General features: G+C 40.9%; 1 protein-coding gene across 3 annotated transcripts in view; it reads left to right on the top strand.

The window, feature by feature from the left end:
* Positions 1-15,348, top strand: part of STK32A (serine/threonine kinase 32A) — a 133,456-nt gene that overhangs the window by 92,563 nt on the left and 25,545 nt on the right. For 2 of the 3 annotated variants that reach the window (XM_005900452.2, XM_070374571.1), the window contains exon 7: positions 8,314-8,403. The exons of the other annotated variant lie outside the window; for it this stretch is intronic. In XM_005900452.2, the coding sequence (XP_005900514.1) occupies positions 8,314-8,403 (90 nt within the window). The remainder of the gene's footprint in view (positions 1-8,313; positions 8,404-15,348) is intronic. 3 annotated transcript variants of the gene reach the window in all.

A 15,348-nucleotide genomic window follows, 5' to 3' on the forward strand; every position in this document is an offset into this window, starting at 1 on the left:
CTTTTAGGCTTTTCTTCTCATCAGGGCAAATTTTTACATTTATATAAGAGATACTAAGTTTTCTGTTCAACCATTTTTAGTTAACAAAAAATCAGTCCATTTAAAGAAACCTATAGAGTAGGTAAGGGTCTATGTGGTACCCAGAGGGATAAGGCAGTGACCATGAAGGTGAAAAATGAACACCTGAAGTTCAAGAAACACTGATTGAAGATGTCCTGTAGAAAAAGCTTTGACCAACAGTGATTAAATGTGTATAATCTCCTCCTAATATTATTTTAATGGGCATTTGGATTTATTGGTACATCAGTACAGAGTTGTAGAACACACAGCCTGCATGTTATAAATGTTACAGAGGCAATAAGATCCTTGTTAAATTTTCAGAGAGCTGCTGGGTGAGGGAGTCCTAAATCTGCAAAGCTCTGTATTCATCTGACTTTTACAAAAGGGATTTACAAGTGGGGCTGAAACTCCACAGACTATCCATGGTTCATTATTTATTTACCTAATTCCATTTAAAATCTGGTTTGCCACGTGTGCTCTGAGTGCCAAGAAATGCTTTTCTGTATGACCTCTAATTTCAAAGCTCAGCATCATTATTTATTTATGGACTGTCTAAAAAGATTTTTTCCACTTTCTTCCAACGCCTTATTTCTTCCTTCCCTTTACTGCTTCTGACATTTGGGAACAGATTCTCTGAAACTCAGAAATGTGGGCACTGGTGAGACAGCATGAAGGTGACTTTCATGAAAACACCAGCTATCTCTGCCTTCAGTAGGAAGCAGGATCCCCCTCATGCTGGTGTGAATAAACTCTGTGGAGCTTCACAGCTGTCCTCTTCACAACCCCAGCCGCTAGAGGCCACCTCTACACAACATGATAGAAAAAGGTGCCCTGTGTGCCCAACACAGTCTTGGGAAGGTGAGCACTGGTCACACAGAGCCTGGTTTGGGGTTCTGTCCCCACTTCTTTCTCAGCTGCTTGCCTCTGTGCCCAGTGTATTGCTTGAATATTTGTCAGGATCCTGAAAGGAGACATTGATCCTATCAACCAAAACCTTTCCAAAAGTCACCTTCCATTTGGAGAACATTTCAGACTTGGATCTCCAGTGTGACCTCATCTTATTTCTACCATGAGGTCATCCAGCTCTCATTCAAAGTCTTTCTCTTTCTCATTTTCTTATCAACTTGGTGATTGTAGATGAGGAGAAAGATCCAGGAATAAATTAATCTTCAAGTGTAAACACCCTTAGAGACTACCCTCAGGAAAAATTAATTGAGTGATATTGTAGATAAGGTTTCCCAGGTGGTACAGAGTCACTAAAAGCTGGATCCTTACTTGACTTTACTAAAGAATTATTGATATTTTGATTCCAAAAGGGATATACCAAATATTGTACACATCTACTTCTTAGGTCTTGTGTTTAAACAATTTTGTCTGACCCTTAATTCTCAGGTAACTGTACTTTCAATGGCCTGTTCTGCCTTTCCGTCATGCATGTAGGAGGCTAACACCCACTTTTTCAGGGCATTTTATTATTGGCTGGACTGTGGCTCCGCTGCTTAGGGACTGCAAGCCAGCAGCCCATGCTGCCTGGTTCCCTGTCTACACCTGTTACCTGGTGTACTATTTACAAAGATACTTTTCACTCTTAAACTTTGGGGTTTGAACAGTGACCTAAGAGGAGCTTTTCTGTATTTTACCCCCATCCTAAACTCAACTGGAGAATCATTGCAGTCAATTAGAGAAACACTGTCTTGGGAAGGACTGGGTATGTGAATGAGAGAGAGATGCAAACACACAAGATTGAGGGTCATTCTCTAAGCATTGTCCTAGGGATCTCTTCTGGAAAAAATAATTTTTTGAGGTTATTTACTGTCTTTTTTTTTCAGGTTTTGAAAAATTTACTGTCTTTTTTTTCAGGTTTTGAAAAACCTAGCTTTCAGGCATTGTTGGCCAACCCAATACCCTGACATGAAATTCCTGGTGGCTCATGTATGCCTCTTGCATGGGGATTTAGCAATTGCAAGGATAACTGCTCCTCTCTGATACACCTGCTATTCCCATTTCTCCAAGTGAGCTGTGTATTACACCATGTGGCTTATATTTAAATTCAGTACCATCAGTAACAGGGAGAAACTTTGTATTACTCTTACTAAGTCATACTGGTTCATGTTCATCAGAAAAGACCGATATTTAAAGGAACCAAATCCTTTTGTAAATGGAGAGTCCTTCTACCAGTGTGAATGAACATTCCTTATACATCGGAATTTGACTTAATTTTTTTTTTTAATTTAGATCACACTGTCCTACTTAAATGGCTCACTCACTAGTTCAGAGCCTGAGATGGCATTAACTCTTGGATGGCTCATAACCAACTGTTCTGATATATGGTTTCCATATCCTACCAACTTAAGTACTTCATCCAATTCTATCAGTTCAATAGTGTCTAAATTCTTGTATTTTTTTTTCTAAATTATTCAGGAAATAAGTGCTGCCTACAAAGGAAGAATAATGTCTCCCTGGTATATCTGAGAGAATGACAATTACCACATTATCTATAATTTAGGTTTCTTGATATCCTCCCTTTGTCACAGGGAACAGAGAAAGGCAAAAACTCAGTTTAGGAGTGTGAGGAAGAACCGAGCCTGATACTTTAATAGCTTCTTCTTTGCAGAGTCCCAAAATGTACCTAAAAATCAAGTGTGTAGCATTTTTATATACAAACAGACACACACACATATACCACACACACACACACACATACCCCCCCACACACACAGTAGGACACTGTACCTTAGCCCCAGATAATCAGGTTTATAAATCTCAGCTAGTGTCTAAGGATATAAATTTTTAACAAGAATCCTAGAAAACTGTGGCACCATTTTTGAGTTAGGGAAATTTTTGAAAGCTAGGAGCCATGCCAACCAATTGGTTATGGTGTCCTTGAGGGCTGTGTTGAGAAACATCCTCAGGCTGGACACATGCACAGTAAGAAAGAGTATAAATAATGACTGCAGTGATGACTCAATCCAGTGACTCAATACTGTGAGCTCCAACTTTTAATGTGATTCTGTGCCTCTAGGTACAGAGCTGAAAAGAACAGGCAGATGGCTCCCTAGGGTGCTCAATCAGGAAGTTCTGGGCCTTGTACTTGAAAACTTCACAGTAAAGCAGTGTTTCTAACTGGATGCTTTTGTTCTGCTGTCTCTCCCTGCAGAGGTGAGACAATGTCTGCAGACATTTTTGATGGTCAGTATATCAGCCAGGGGTGGGAAGTGCTTTTGGCATCTGGTGGATAGAGGCCAAGGATGCAAGTAAGCATTCCACCATGCACAGGACAGCCCTTCACCACACAGATAATCAGGTCCAAGTTCTCAGTCAGTTCCAAGTTGAGAAACTCTGATCTAAGGCTCCCTCGGGACCAGGACTTATGGGGAAAGCCAGAGGGGTCCCTCACTCCAAAGCAATTTCTATGTCCCTCCGTTAGTAGGGCAACCAGAGCTTCCTCTGTGAGCCAGAACTCAGATTCATTTCCACAGCACAGAGGGGAACTTGGCAGAAAAGTCCCCAAGGTGAGCCAAGGGAAGTACAGCAGCATCCTGGGCCTGGAGCTGAGATGTCGGGCTGGTGCATAGGCTCCGTGAGGCTCTGCTTTCCTCGTTCAGCTTGAGGGCACTAGGGTGCAGTTTCTAGTAGATGTTGGCCCTCAGATGATTCCTCCCAATCGTTTACTATGCATCCTGGTGAGAGAACCCTGAACCAATCAGAAGTCAGTGTTTTGAGTTTCTTCAGATCTTGGTCTTACAATACGGTGCAAAAAGTCTTTGGACAATTCATAACTCAGCAAAGGAGTCCTAGACCATGATAGATCCTAGGTTCTGCTACTGATCCTAAGTAGCTCTGCTACTTCTGAATACTGAGAACTTAGCCACAAACAGCTCTTCTCTGAAATAGGGATGACTTCACTAGCCCAAAGGGTATGAAAACCTTTTGAAAATTGCAATTAATCATACAAATTCAAATACTACTTATATGATAAAATTAACACTCTTTTAACCACATTCAAAAGAAATATAATGAGTACTAACTGTGGTTAAGATTTTCTACTAAGCCAGGTCTTCTTTTAAAAGCATGATCTCAAAATGCACTGGGTGTCAGAATCATCTGGGGAGCTTGTTTAAACACAGGGCTTCCACCCTCAGAGTTCCTGATTCAGTAGGTGGGGGCAGGGCCCAGGAGGCTGCATCCCTATCACGTTCCTGACGCTACTGGTCTGGGGACCACACACTTTTAGAACCATTTGGTTCTCAAGCATCCTCTAGCTTCTGCTGGGTTAGCCAAAAAGTTCATTCGGGTTTTTCCGTACCCGCATATGGAAAAGCTTGAACAAACTCTTTGGCCAATCCAATACTTCTACATGAGCATAGTCAGTCTCAGGATTGAGTCGGCTTAGAACACCTACTCAGGCTAAAGTCAAGGATCCCATGCCTGGCTGCCCATCTGAATCACCTGTGGAATTTCTTGGTACTATTTTTAACCTGGATACCTGGCTCTCCCACCCATCCCACTGCAATGGGGTCTTAGGAGAGAGAAGTCCAGGCATGTGTGTTTTGCAAAATGATGCCAGAGCATATGATCATGACAAATAGCAACAATTGGATGATACATACTTCCTGTGAAATGCTGTTAAGTCTTCCACAGCATTATTTCATTTGATCTTCCCAACAACCTCATGAGAAGACCACTATTATCATCCCAACTTTACAGTCAGAATCAGTCACCTTTTTGAGGTAGTACAGCTAATCAGTGGTAGAGCTGAGACTTAAAGTCAGGCAATCGGACTCCAGAAAACAAGCTCTTAACCACTAAGTCTCCAGACTCCCCTATTTTGTATCAAACCTTGTGAACCAAGGAGCCAGTGCTTTGAACATGAGGGAGAAACAGAGAAAGAAAATACTGAAATAACCTATATTACGATAGTGCAAGCTCTTGAAATCGTCTCTTGAAACCATTTATGTAAGAATGCCTTCACTTTCAGCTACTGTTACTTTATTAAGATGTCATCAGATAAAAACAAAACACTTTTTTTGCATCAAACAAAACCCTGGTGATAAAGACCAAGATTTATCATTAAGAGTGGGCTGGATGCTATTGGGGAGCAGACAGTGAAGTCGGCAGGGGGAGTGGGGTCTGTGGGATGTGGAAGAACAATCCATGGCACCCCTTCCAGTTACCACCACATCTCATCACAATCACAGAAGCATGCAAATGGAAATGCCAACACTTCCAAGATCCTCTCAAAGCATACGACATTCGTGCCAACCAACACAATGAGCTTGTCTGCCTGAATGGCTGGTAATGCCCTTTCCTACTCCTGGCTGTGAGCACAAGGACACTAATACACTCTGTAGGGATTGCTGTCTGCTGAACTTGAGTGTTAGACCCACACAGTATTGCCATGAGTATTAAGGCTGCAGAGAGACCCTGCTGCTGCTGCTAAGTTGCTTCAGTCGTGTCCGACTCTGTGCGACCCCATAGACGGCAGCCCACCAGGCTCCCCTGTCCCTGGGATTCTCCAGGCAAGAATACTGGAGTGGGGAGAGACCCTAGACAGCATCAAGTCTAACCGTTCCTTTTTTTTAAAAAAAAAAAAAAAAAAACTTACATTCAGCACAGGAAAGCAACCTCAAGTTTACAAAGTCTTAGGGGCAGAATTCAAGGCAGGACCCAACTCACCTAGCTCCCAGTTTAGGGCTCTTTAAACAGCCTCTTTAAAAGTAGAACTTGACTTTTCTCCCTTACTTTCCCTAGATATATTATTTTATTTGTGATCACTGGGGGACAATCTGAACTATCAGACAAAAAACTACTAATGATATTTCAGAAAAACAAGGAGAGAAAAGAACTCTTTCTTGGCAAAGAAATATCGATTAATATGTTTATCCACAGTCATGTTCTCTTTGTATTAATGTTTGTCTCTTTAAAAGATTCCATAAGAGATGCTTGGAAATTTGATATTTTGAATAGTTCTTATCTGTCCATCTCTTGATACTCACATTCTGTACCAACTTAAAATGATGCCAATAGACAAAAATTGCCCAAGTAGAACTTACCAGAGTGTGAGCTCTTAAAGACCAAGGTTAAAACTTTTTGAGGTTGAACTACAAATTTACAACCGGCACTAACCTTTTCATAGCATGACCTGGCTCCTGAAGAGTTGATGGTTTAAGGTCTTATTGGCCTTGAGGATAGAATAAGTGAGCTTTTACTGTCTGTTCAGTTCAGTTCAGTCACTCAGTCGTGTCCGACTCTTTGCGACCCCATGAATCGCAGCACGCCAGGCCTCACTGTCCATCACCAACTCCCGGAGTTTACTCAGACTAACGTCCATCAAGTCAGTGATGCCATCCAGCCATCCGATCCTCTGTCATCCCCTTCTCCTCCTGCCCCTAATCCCTCCCAGCATCAGAGTCTTTTCCAATGAGTCAACTCTTTGCCAAAGTACTGGAGTTTCAGCTTTAGCATCATTCCTTCCAAAGAACACCCAGGACTGATATCTTTTAGAATGGACTGGTTGGATCTCCTTGCAGTCCAAGGGACTCTCAAGACTCTTCTCCAACACCACAGTTCAAAAGCATCAATTCTTGGCACTCAGCTTTCTTCACAGTCCAACTCTCACATCCATACATGACTACTGGAAAAACCATAGCCTTGACTAGACGGACCTTTGTTGGCAAAGTAATGTCTCTGCTTTTGAATGTGCTTTCTAGGTTGGTCATAACTTTCCTTCCAAGGAGTAAGCGTCTTTTAATTTCATGGCTGCAGTCACCATCTGCAGTGATTTTGGAGCCAAGAAAAACAAAGCCTGACACTGTTTCCACTGTTTCCCCATCTATCTGCCACGAAGTGATGGGACCACATGCCATGATCTTAGTTTTCTGAATGTTGAGCCTTTTTGTTTTTAATTTAAATTTATTTATTTTAATTGGAGGCTAATTACTTTACAATATTGTATTGGTTTTGCCATACATCAACATGATGTACACGTGTACACGTGTTCCCAATCCTGAATCCCCCTCCCACCTCCCTCCCCATATCATCCCTCTGGGTCATCCCAGTGCACCAACCCCAAGCATCTTGTATCCTGCATCGAACCCAGACTGCCAATTTGTTTCTTATATGATATTACACATGTTTCAATGCCATTCTCCCAAATCATCCCACCCTCTATCTTTCCCACAGAGTCCAAAAGACTGTTCTATACATCTGTGTCTCTTTTGCTGTCTCGCATACAGGGTTATTGTTACCATCTTTCTAAATTCCATATATATGCATTAGTATACTGTATTGCTGTTTTTCTTGTTGAGCTTTAAGCCAACTTTTTCACTCTCCTCTTTCACTTTCATCAAGAGGCTTTTGAGTTCCTCTTCACTTTCTGCCATAAGGGTGGTGTCATCTGCATATCTGAGGTGATTGATATTTCTCCCGGCAATCTTGATTCCAGCTTGTGCTTCTTCCAGCCCAGCATTTCTCATGATGTACTCTGCATAGAAGTTAAATAAGCAGGGTGACAATATACAGCCTTGACGAACTCCTTTTCCTATTTGGAACCAGTCTGTTGGTCCATGTCCAGTTCTAACTGTTGCTTCCTGACCTGCATATAGGTTTCTGAAGAGGCAGGTCAGGTGGTCTGATATTCCCATCTCTTTCAGAATTTTCCACAGTGTATTGTGATCCACAGAGTCAAAGGTTTTGGCATAGTCAATAAAGCAGAAATAGATATTTTTCTGGAACTCTCTTGCTTTTTCGATGATCCAGTGGATGTTGGCAATTTGATCTCTGGTTCCTCTGCCTTTTCTAAAACCAGCTTGAACATCTGAAAGTTCATGGTTCACATATTGCTGAAGCCTGGCTTGGAGAATTTTGAGCATTACTTTACTAGCATGTGAGATGAGTGCAGTTGCGTGGTAGTTTGAGCATTCTTTGGTACCCAATTGCAAATGGCATATATTGTTCATTAGTTTATAAAATTCTTATATGCCATTTTTAATTGCCTACAGGCAGTAAAAGCACAATTTTTCTGTCCGCAAGGCCAATAAGTATGGTCTTAAACCACCCCCCCTCCAGGAGATAGATCATGATATGAAAAGGTTAGTATCAGTTTGTTGTACAGCAGAAACTAGTGTAACTTTGTAAAGCAATTATACTCCAATATTAAAAAAAAAAAAAAAAAACATTTTTTTTAAAGAGAGAGAAAAAAAAGAATGTACAAAGTAAGCTCCTAACATTCTCTGTGGCTGTCTTCTCTCGCAGGGCATGTGCACATCACAGACTTCAACATTGCCACAATGCTGCCCGGGGAGATGCGGATCACCACTGTGGCCGGCACCAAGCCTTACATGGGTACGGGTCCCCTGAGCTGCCATGGCCACTAAGAGCAAAGCTTTGTTTTCCATTCCTGTGGACACCGTGTACTGGAGGTCCAGTCATCTGTAGGGCCTTGCAGCTAGGAATGACAAGTCCCTCTCGGACTTTACCTGGAGAGCTTCTGATTTCACAGGTCTGAGGTGAACCTCAGGAATCTCCTTTTAGCAAGCATCCAGTCTGATCTTGATTCAGGAGGGTGCCACAGACTACCTGTAAAGAACGTTAGCTTATGAGTTATTAAGGACAGTTTCTACCTACTTCCTGATGAAGAATATTAATAGTTCATTCAATAAATACCTACTCATTACCTCTGTTTTTAGGTGCTGGTGATCTTGTAGGGAGCAAAACAGACAAGGTCTCCAACCCTTGGGGCTTACCTTTTAGTGAGAAGAGTTTAAAAAAAAAAAAGAATCACATAGAGAAGGTACAGCAATAAGTGGGATGGTAATAAATGATTTAAGTATTACTATAACCACGATTTACATACTCCTGCATAAGGATGTAAGTTCACAAAGTACCTTCCCATTATAATTTTGGTTTTAGGTGTATCATCGCTATAATCCCATGAGCAGTTTGCAGGCAAAATATTTGAACTTGAAATTAAAGGCAAGAGCATTGCCACCTTCTTTCAATATTTCATTGTCTTACTTGCAGAACTAAAGAGAGGAAAAACAAGTCATCTGTAGGGGAAAATGAGCCTGATTTTATGTGATGTTTGAAAACCTGCAAATTTCCTGGCTTCCAATTATCTTCAGGGGTATTAAGTCCCCTTTGTCACTTTTAAAATAATGGACACATACAATACAGTCTATTTTCTGCCCCAAATCCACAGTACTCAAATGATAAAGAGGAATCTCCAAGCCTGCTGGTCTGAGTTTATTCCCCAGGTTTCCTGGGTTTCCATATTAAGGGCTATTTTCTTGAAGCCAAATCAGAAAATGTGCATCTGGGTTTTCCAGGCCTGGTTTCCATGGTGAGAGGAGTAAAGGAAGATGATCTTTCTTTTCTCTCCCCAGTGATTTTAAATACAATGCCCATATAATTTGATTCTCCTCAAAATTGGCATTTCCAGTCTTTTTCACCACATAGAGCTAAGAAATTGGAATCCAGTCAAGTTTCTCTGCCCTCTCTACCCTCATCCTTATAATTAACAATTACCAATATTTATTGAAAGCCTTGTAGGGATCAGACAATGTGTTAAGTGCTTTGCATTCATTGACTCATTTATTTTTCTCAACAACCCTGTGAGGCAAACTGTAATTATCACCATTTTACAATGAGGAGAACAAGAAATAATTTGCTCAAGATCACATGGCTAATAATTGAAAAAGCCTACATTTAAAGCCAGCTCTTTTTGACTTTAGAAATTCAAGCTTCTCCCTAAAAGAAAGATAGAGAGACTTTAAAACATATGTATGTATGATTCTTAAATGGTTGTAAGCCAAATGAGGTAGGCCAAGCTTAAGCTCTCAGAAATATTTCTAGTTTTATTTTTAAAAATGAATATCTGTCAGCACTTATATCTTCATCCAGAAGTTGTTCTTGCCTTTGATTTTTGGATGGGAATCTTTCTAAGAGATATCAGAGGTGGATGTCTGCTTTCTTTTTTTGAAAGTTATGTTCCCAATAATTTGGTAAAATCTACCTAACAGATATTCACCAGCACTCTTTTTAAAGTGTTTTTGATAATTAGCAATGAACCAGAAAGAAACAAATTCTAAAAAGAAAGAAAACTAGGATGAAATACTGAATGAAGTTCATAGGAATATACAATATGTTCTAACGTAAAATGCTAAACATATTATGCATCAGGTCCTCAGCTCTGGCAAAAAGAATATGGACCATCTGCCAGTTCTTAAGTACCTTCACCCAACAAGGAAGTTTTGCTTTTTTGAATTCATCATCTTCTACCTGCATGCTCTTTCCAATCACTCCAATCCTTCCTTCTCCCCTCCCTAGGTCTGTGTGAATATAATCAGGATCACCTAGAGCTTAACCAATTAAAATATTCATGTGCATCATAAACTAAGTATTTTTATGTACTAGCATCTACATTCTGTGACTTTTATCAATAAATCTTAATTATTATAGCTTTATAATACAGTTTAACAGATGCAAGTCCCTTTATCCTTTTTTCAGAAAACCTTTATTGTTCACATATTTTACAGAGGAAATTTAGAATCATTTTCATAAATCCCATGAATTATTTCTGTTGCACTAAATTTATTTATTTTTATTTATTTATTTTTGCACTAAATTTATATATTAGTTTTGGACCCTTTCTTCATGTTCTGACCAGAATCTACTGTCCAGTTGCTTTAAAATCTGAAAAGCAAACCAAATAATGGAAATCCAGATAGCTAATAAATGTATTAAAATGTGGACAAGCTTATTAGTAATCAGGAGAATGCCAATTTAAACCACAAGGGAAAACCATTATGTACTCAATTGATTGGAAAATGTCACAAGGTTAGTTAATGCCAAGTGTGGATAAGGAGGTTGAGCAAAGTGAAGTCTCATGCGTGGCTGGTAAGAATGTTAATTGGTACAACCACCGTGGAAAACAGTTTGATGCTATCTAGTATGTGTGAAGATGAGCAGCCCATCCCCAGCATTTCCCCTCCCAGAAATGTAACCTAAAGATAGATGGACTTAGAAGAATCTTACATATGCAGGAATATTCATGAGAGCCTTGTTCAAAATAGCCCCAATTGAAAACAACCTAGATGGCTATTAACAGTAGGAAACAGGTAAATTACACTGTATTTGTATAGCTTTGAATGTGAACAAACTATGTGCAGCAAGTTGGAGAAGTTTTATACACATAATGTTGAACAAGAAGAGCAAGACACCAAAGAAAACAAGGAGTAAGATTTAACACACACACAAAACACACATACTCATGTTATTTATACATACATGTTATACACACATCTCTTATATAGACATACAAACATAACATCTATATAACATATATGTTTCTAAAATAGGGAAAACTAAGATGTTGCTTAGAAATGCATAAACAGAGTCAATCTATGTAGAAAGGCAAGAATAAAATTACCAACAGAAATTTGGGATAGTGGTTACTTATCTGTTTGTAACAGGACAGGACCCAGTGATGGGGTCAAGATTCTATGTTGTAAGGTTACATGGCCATTTGGTTATAACTGCTCATTAAATTCTTCTTTTAAGTTTTATTTACTTTTATGAATGGAGATATGGAAATATTTAAAAAAAACAAACAAAATACTCGATGTTTTTTTTGAAGGAAACAGTCCTTCGCCACCTCTATTTGTGTCACCTCAGAGATGGAACATTTGATGGAAGCCCTCAGCGTCTCCCTGCTCTGGCTTTTCAGCACTGTGGGGGTTCAAAGAATTACCTATCCATTATGCTTTTGTGGCGGAGAAGGCAATGGCACCCCAGTCCGGTACTTTTGCCTAGAAAATCCCATGGGCGGAGGAGCCTGGTAGGCTGCAGTCCATGGGGTTGCTAGAGTCAGACACGACTGAGCGACTTCACTTTCACTTTTCACTTTCATGCATTGGAGAAGGAAATGGCAACCCACTCTAGTGTTCTTGCCTGGAGAATCCCAGGGCCGGGGGAGCCTGATGGGCTGCCATCTATGGGGTCGCACAGAGTTGGACACAACTGAAGCGACTTAGCAGCAGCAGCAGCATGCTTTTGTGGAGAAGGCAATGGCAACCCACTCCAGTATTCTTACCTGGAAAATCCTATGGACAGAGGGGCCTGGAGGGCTATGGTCCATGGGGTCGCAAAGAGTTGGACACGACTGAGCAACAACATGCTTTTGTACGTTGCCCTTTTTTCTTAACGTTCTTCCCAAATTCCTCAATTCCTAGCCTACTGTGAATATTTATTGAATGAATAAATGCATATTCAAATGTCTTCATGCTGGAATACAGCGTATGTAGGAGAGGATTCTACTCATAAAAACTTCAAGGGTGGTCCAAGACAAGAGAATACACAGCTTTTATAGATGTTTATTCTGTTAGATGTTTTCTTAGCACAACGGTCTGTTTATGTCTCAAAGTTCTCTGCAGCTTCTCTGAGATGTCTATCACCTGTCACCTGGTGGGACCACATCTGATGACTTGCTATGAGATAATGATAAGGGAGGGCAGAGTTATAGTCCACCGCATCCAGTCTGTGGGGGCACTGTGGGGTCAGGACCATTATCTGCCAACCTTTGTGGGGAGCTGTGACTCGAAGAAAGAATGCAGTGATGCATGAAAGGTGAATTCACCAGGGGATGAAGCCTACTTAGTCCTGCTAGGGGCTTTTACAGTCAAGATCAGTCCTGGCATTGGGATGTCAACATCGTTCATCTCTAATTGGATATTGCCCACAGAATTTTACTTGAAATTGAGTGCACCAGGCAGGGCAAACCCATGAGCATTTCCTACATCACACCAATTTCCTTTGTCCAGAACTTGCAACCTACTACCGGAAGCTCGGGTCAAGTGTGCAGCTTTTGGCTAGCTAAAATTTCCAGTGTTACAGATGTTTGTCCCTCTTGAAGAGTATCTAATTTTTTGAGAACTTCCCAGGTACCAGACACTGTGCTGAGATTTTGGCAGCCATTATCTCATTTAGTTTCTCACCTCTGTAAGAACTGCCTTCTCATGATCCTTGCTGATGATTCTGACGCTCAGCCCACTAACTCAGTTAAGGTCACGGTAAGTGGTGAAGGCAGATTTTGAGCCCAGACAGCCTGCTTTCACAGCTAAAGTTTGTAAACAGTGCTTGATTGACTGATTGATTCAGTATTGTTCATTCATTTAGCAAGTTTCTATTAAGTGACTCTAAATGGCAGATTGAGTACTGGACAAGCAAGCAGAGAAGAGACCTATCCTTGCTTTCTACATCGTTCTCCCCACTCCATCCTTCAGAAGTTAGGTCTATTCTTGGAAAAATGGGTAGAAGGTTCTCAGTGTGTTAGAGAACATGTACCTGGAGATATCCACTGGAATAAGATTGACAGGTTCTGCCTTCCACTGGAGTCAATTGAAAGAATTGTTAGAGAAATGGAGATCAAAACTACAATGAGGTACCACTTCACACCCATCTGGATGGCCATCATTAACAAGTCTACCAATAGCAAATGCTGAGAGGGTGTGGAGAGAGGGGAACCCTCCTACACCGTTGGTGGGAATGTAAATTAGTGTGGCCACTATGGAAAACAGTATGGAGATCTCTTTAAAAACTAACAGTAGAATTCCCATGTGATCCAGCAATCCCACTCCTGGGCATATATCCAGAGAAAACTAATTCAAAAAGATAAGTGCACCCCTGTGTTCATGGCAGCACTATTCACAATAGCCAAGACATGGAAGCAGATGAAGATGAGGTCCACATATACACTGGAATATTACTCAGCCATTAAAAAGAATGAAATAATGCCATTTGCAGCAACATGAATGGACCCAGAGATTATCACACTAGATGAAGTCAGAAAGACAAATACCATATGATATCACTTATATGTGGAATCTACTATATGACACTCTTTCACACCTATCTATGAAAGAGGAACAAAATCAGGGACATAGAGAATAGACTGATAGTCGCCAAGGGGGACATGTGGTAAGGGGAATGGATTGGGAGTTTGAGATCATCATATGCAAACTGGTAAATATAGACTGGATAAACAACTGGTAGCTCTGCTGGTAAAGAATCTAACTACAATGCAGGAGACCCCAGTTCAATTCCCGAGTCAGGAAGTACCCCTGGAGAAGGGATAGGTTACCCAGTCCAGTTTCTTGGGCTTCCCTAGTGGCTCAGACGGTAAAGAATCCGCCTGCACTACAGGACACCTGGGTTCGATCCCTGGGCTGGGAAGATCCCCTGGAGGAGGACATGGCCGCCCACTCCAGTATCCTTGCCTGGAGAATGTCCATGGACAGAGGAGCTTGGCGGGCTACAGTCCCGGAGGTTGAAAGAGTAGGGCACGACTGAAGCAACTAAGCCCAGCACAGACAACAAGGTCCTGCTGTGCAGCACAGGGAATTATATTCAGTATCATGTGATAAATCATAATGGAAAAGAATATAAAAATGTATATATATATATGTATATGACTGAGTTGCTTTGCTGTACAGAAGTAATTAACACAACATTGTAATTCAACTATACTTCAATTTGAAAAAAAAAAGGAAGAATTATGGAACAAAGAGTCAGTGCCCCACGACTGATGTAAAACTATACCACTCTGAGTGCCCCGCCTTTCTCCTCTCCTTTATCCCCAGTATCAGGCTGCAAATGCTACTCTTGCCTCTTCCAGATGACTCCAAACTGGAAAACCAATCGCCTGCAGTTGGAGCCAAATTCTGAACATTGTTTGGCACAGTAATACAAATTTATGTCCTGACTACAACCCTTCCAAACCAAGACAATGAAGTAACATCTTCTCAGCCTTCTGCTTACAGAGTCAGCCAGACATTTGAGGCCTGATGAGATCCAGTTTTTAATAGGCACATGTTCTAAGTCAAGGAAGAATTTGTCCGTTAAGGCCTGTGAATGCTTGTGTGTGTTGGTGATGAATGAGAAAGACTATAAAATTAGAAAATTTGCCTACAGAGAGCAATCTAGCAATGGATGATAAACACCCTAAAAGTGTTTATACCCTGTTCCCTGGTAATTTGCCTTTGAAGGAACATGTTTGAAGATAGATTTGTTAATGTCCTCAGGGAGCAAAGCAGGCTTCCCAGGTGGCTCAGTGGTAAAGAATCCGCCTGCCCATACAGGAGATGCGGGTTCGATCCCTGGATTAGGAAGATGCCCTGGAGGAGAAAATGGCAACCCATTCCAATATTTTTGCCTGGAGAATCCTATGGACAGAGTAGCCAGGCAGGCTACAGTCCACAGGGTTTCAAAGAGTCAGACATGACTGAACACGCA

Source organism: Bos mutus, chromosome 7 (assembly GCF_027580195.1).
Source record: "Bos mutus isolate GX-2022 chromosome 7, NWIPB_WYAK_1.1, whole genome shotgun sequence".
Taxonomy (NCBI): domain Eukaryota; kingdom Metazoa; phylum Chordata; class Mammalia; order Artiodactyla; family Bovidae; genus Bos; species Bos mutus.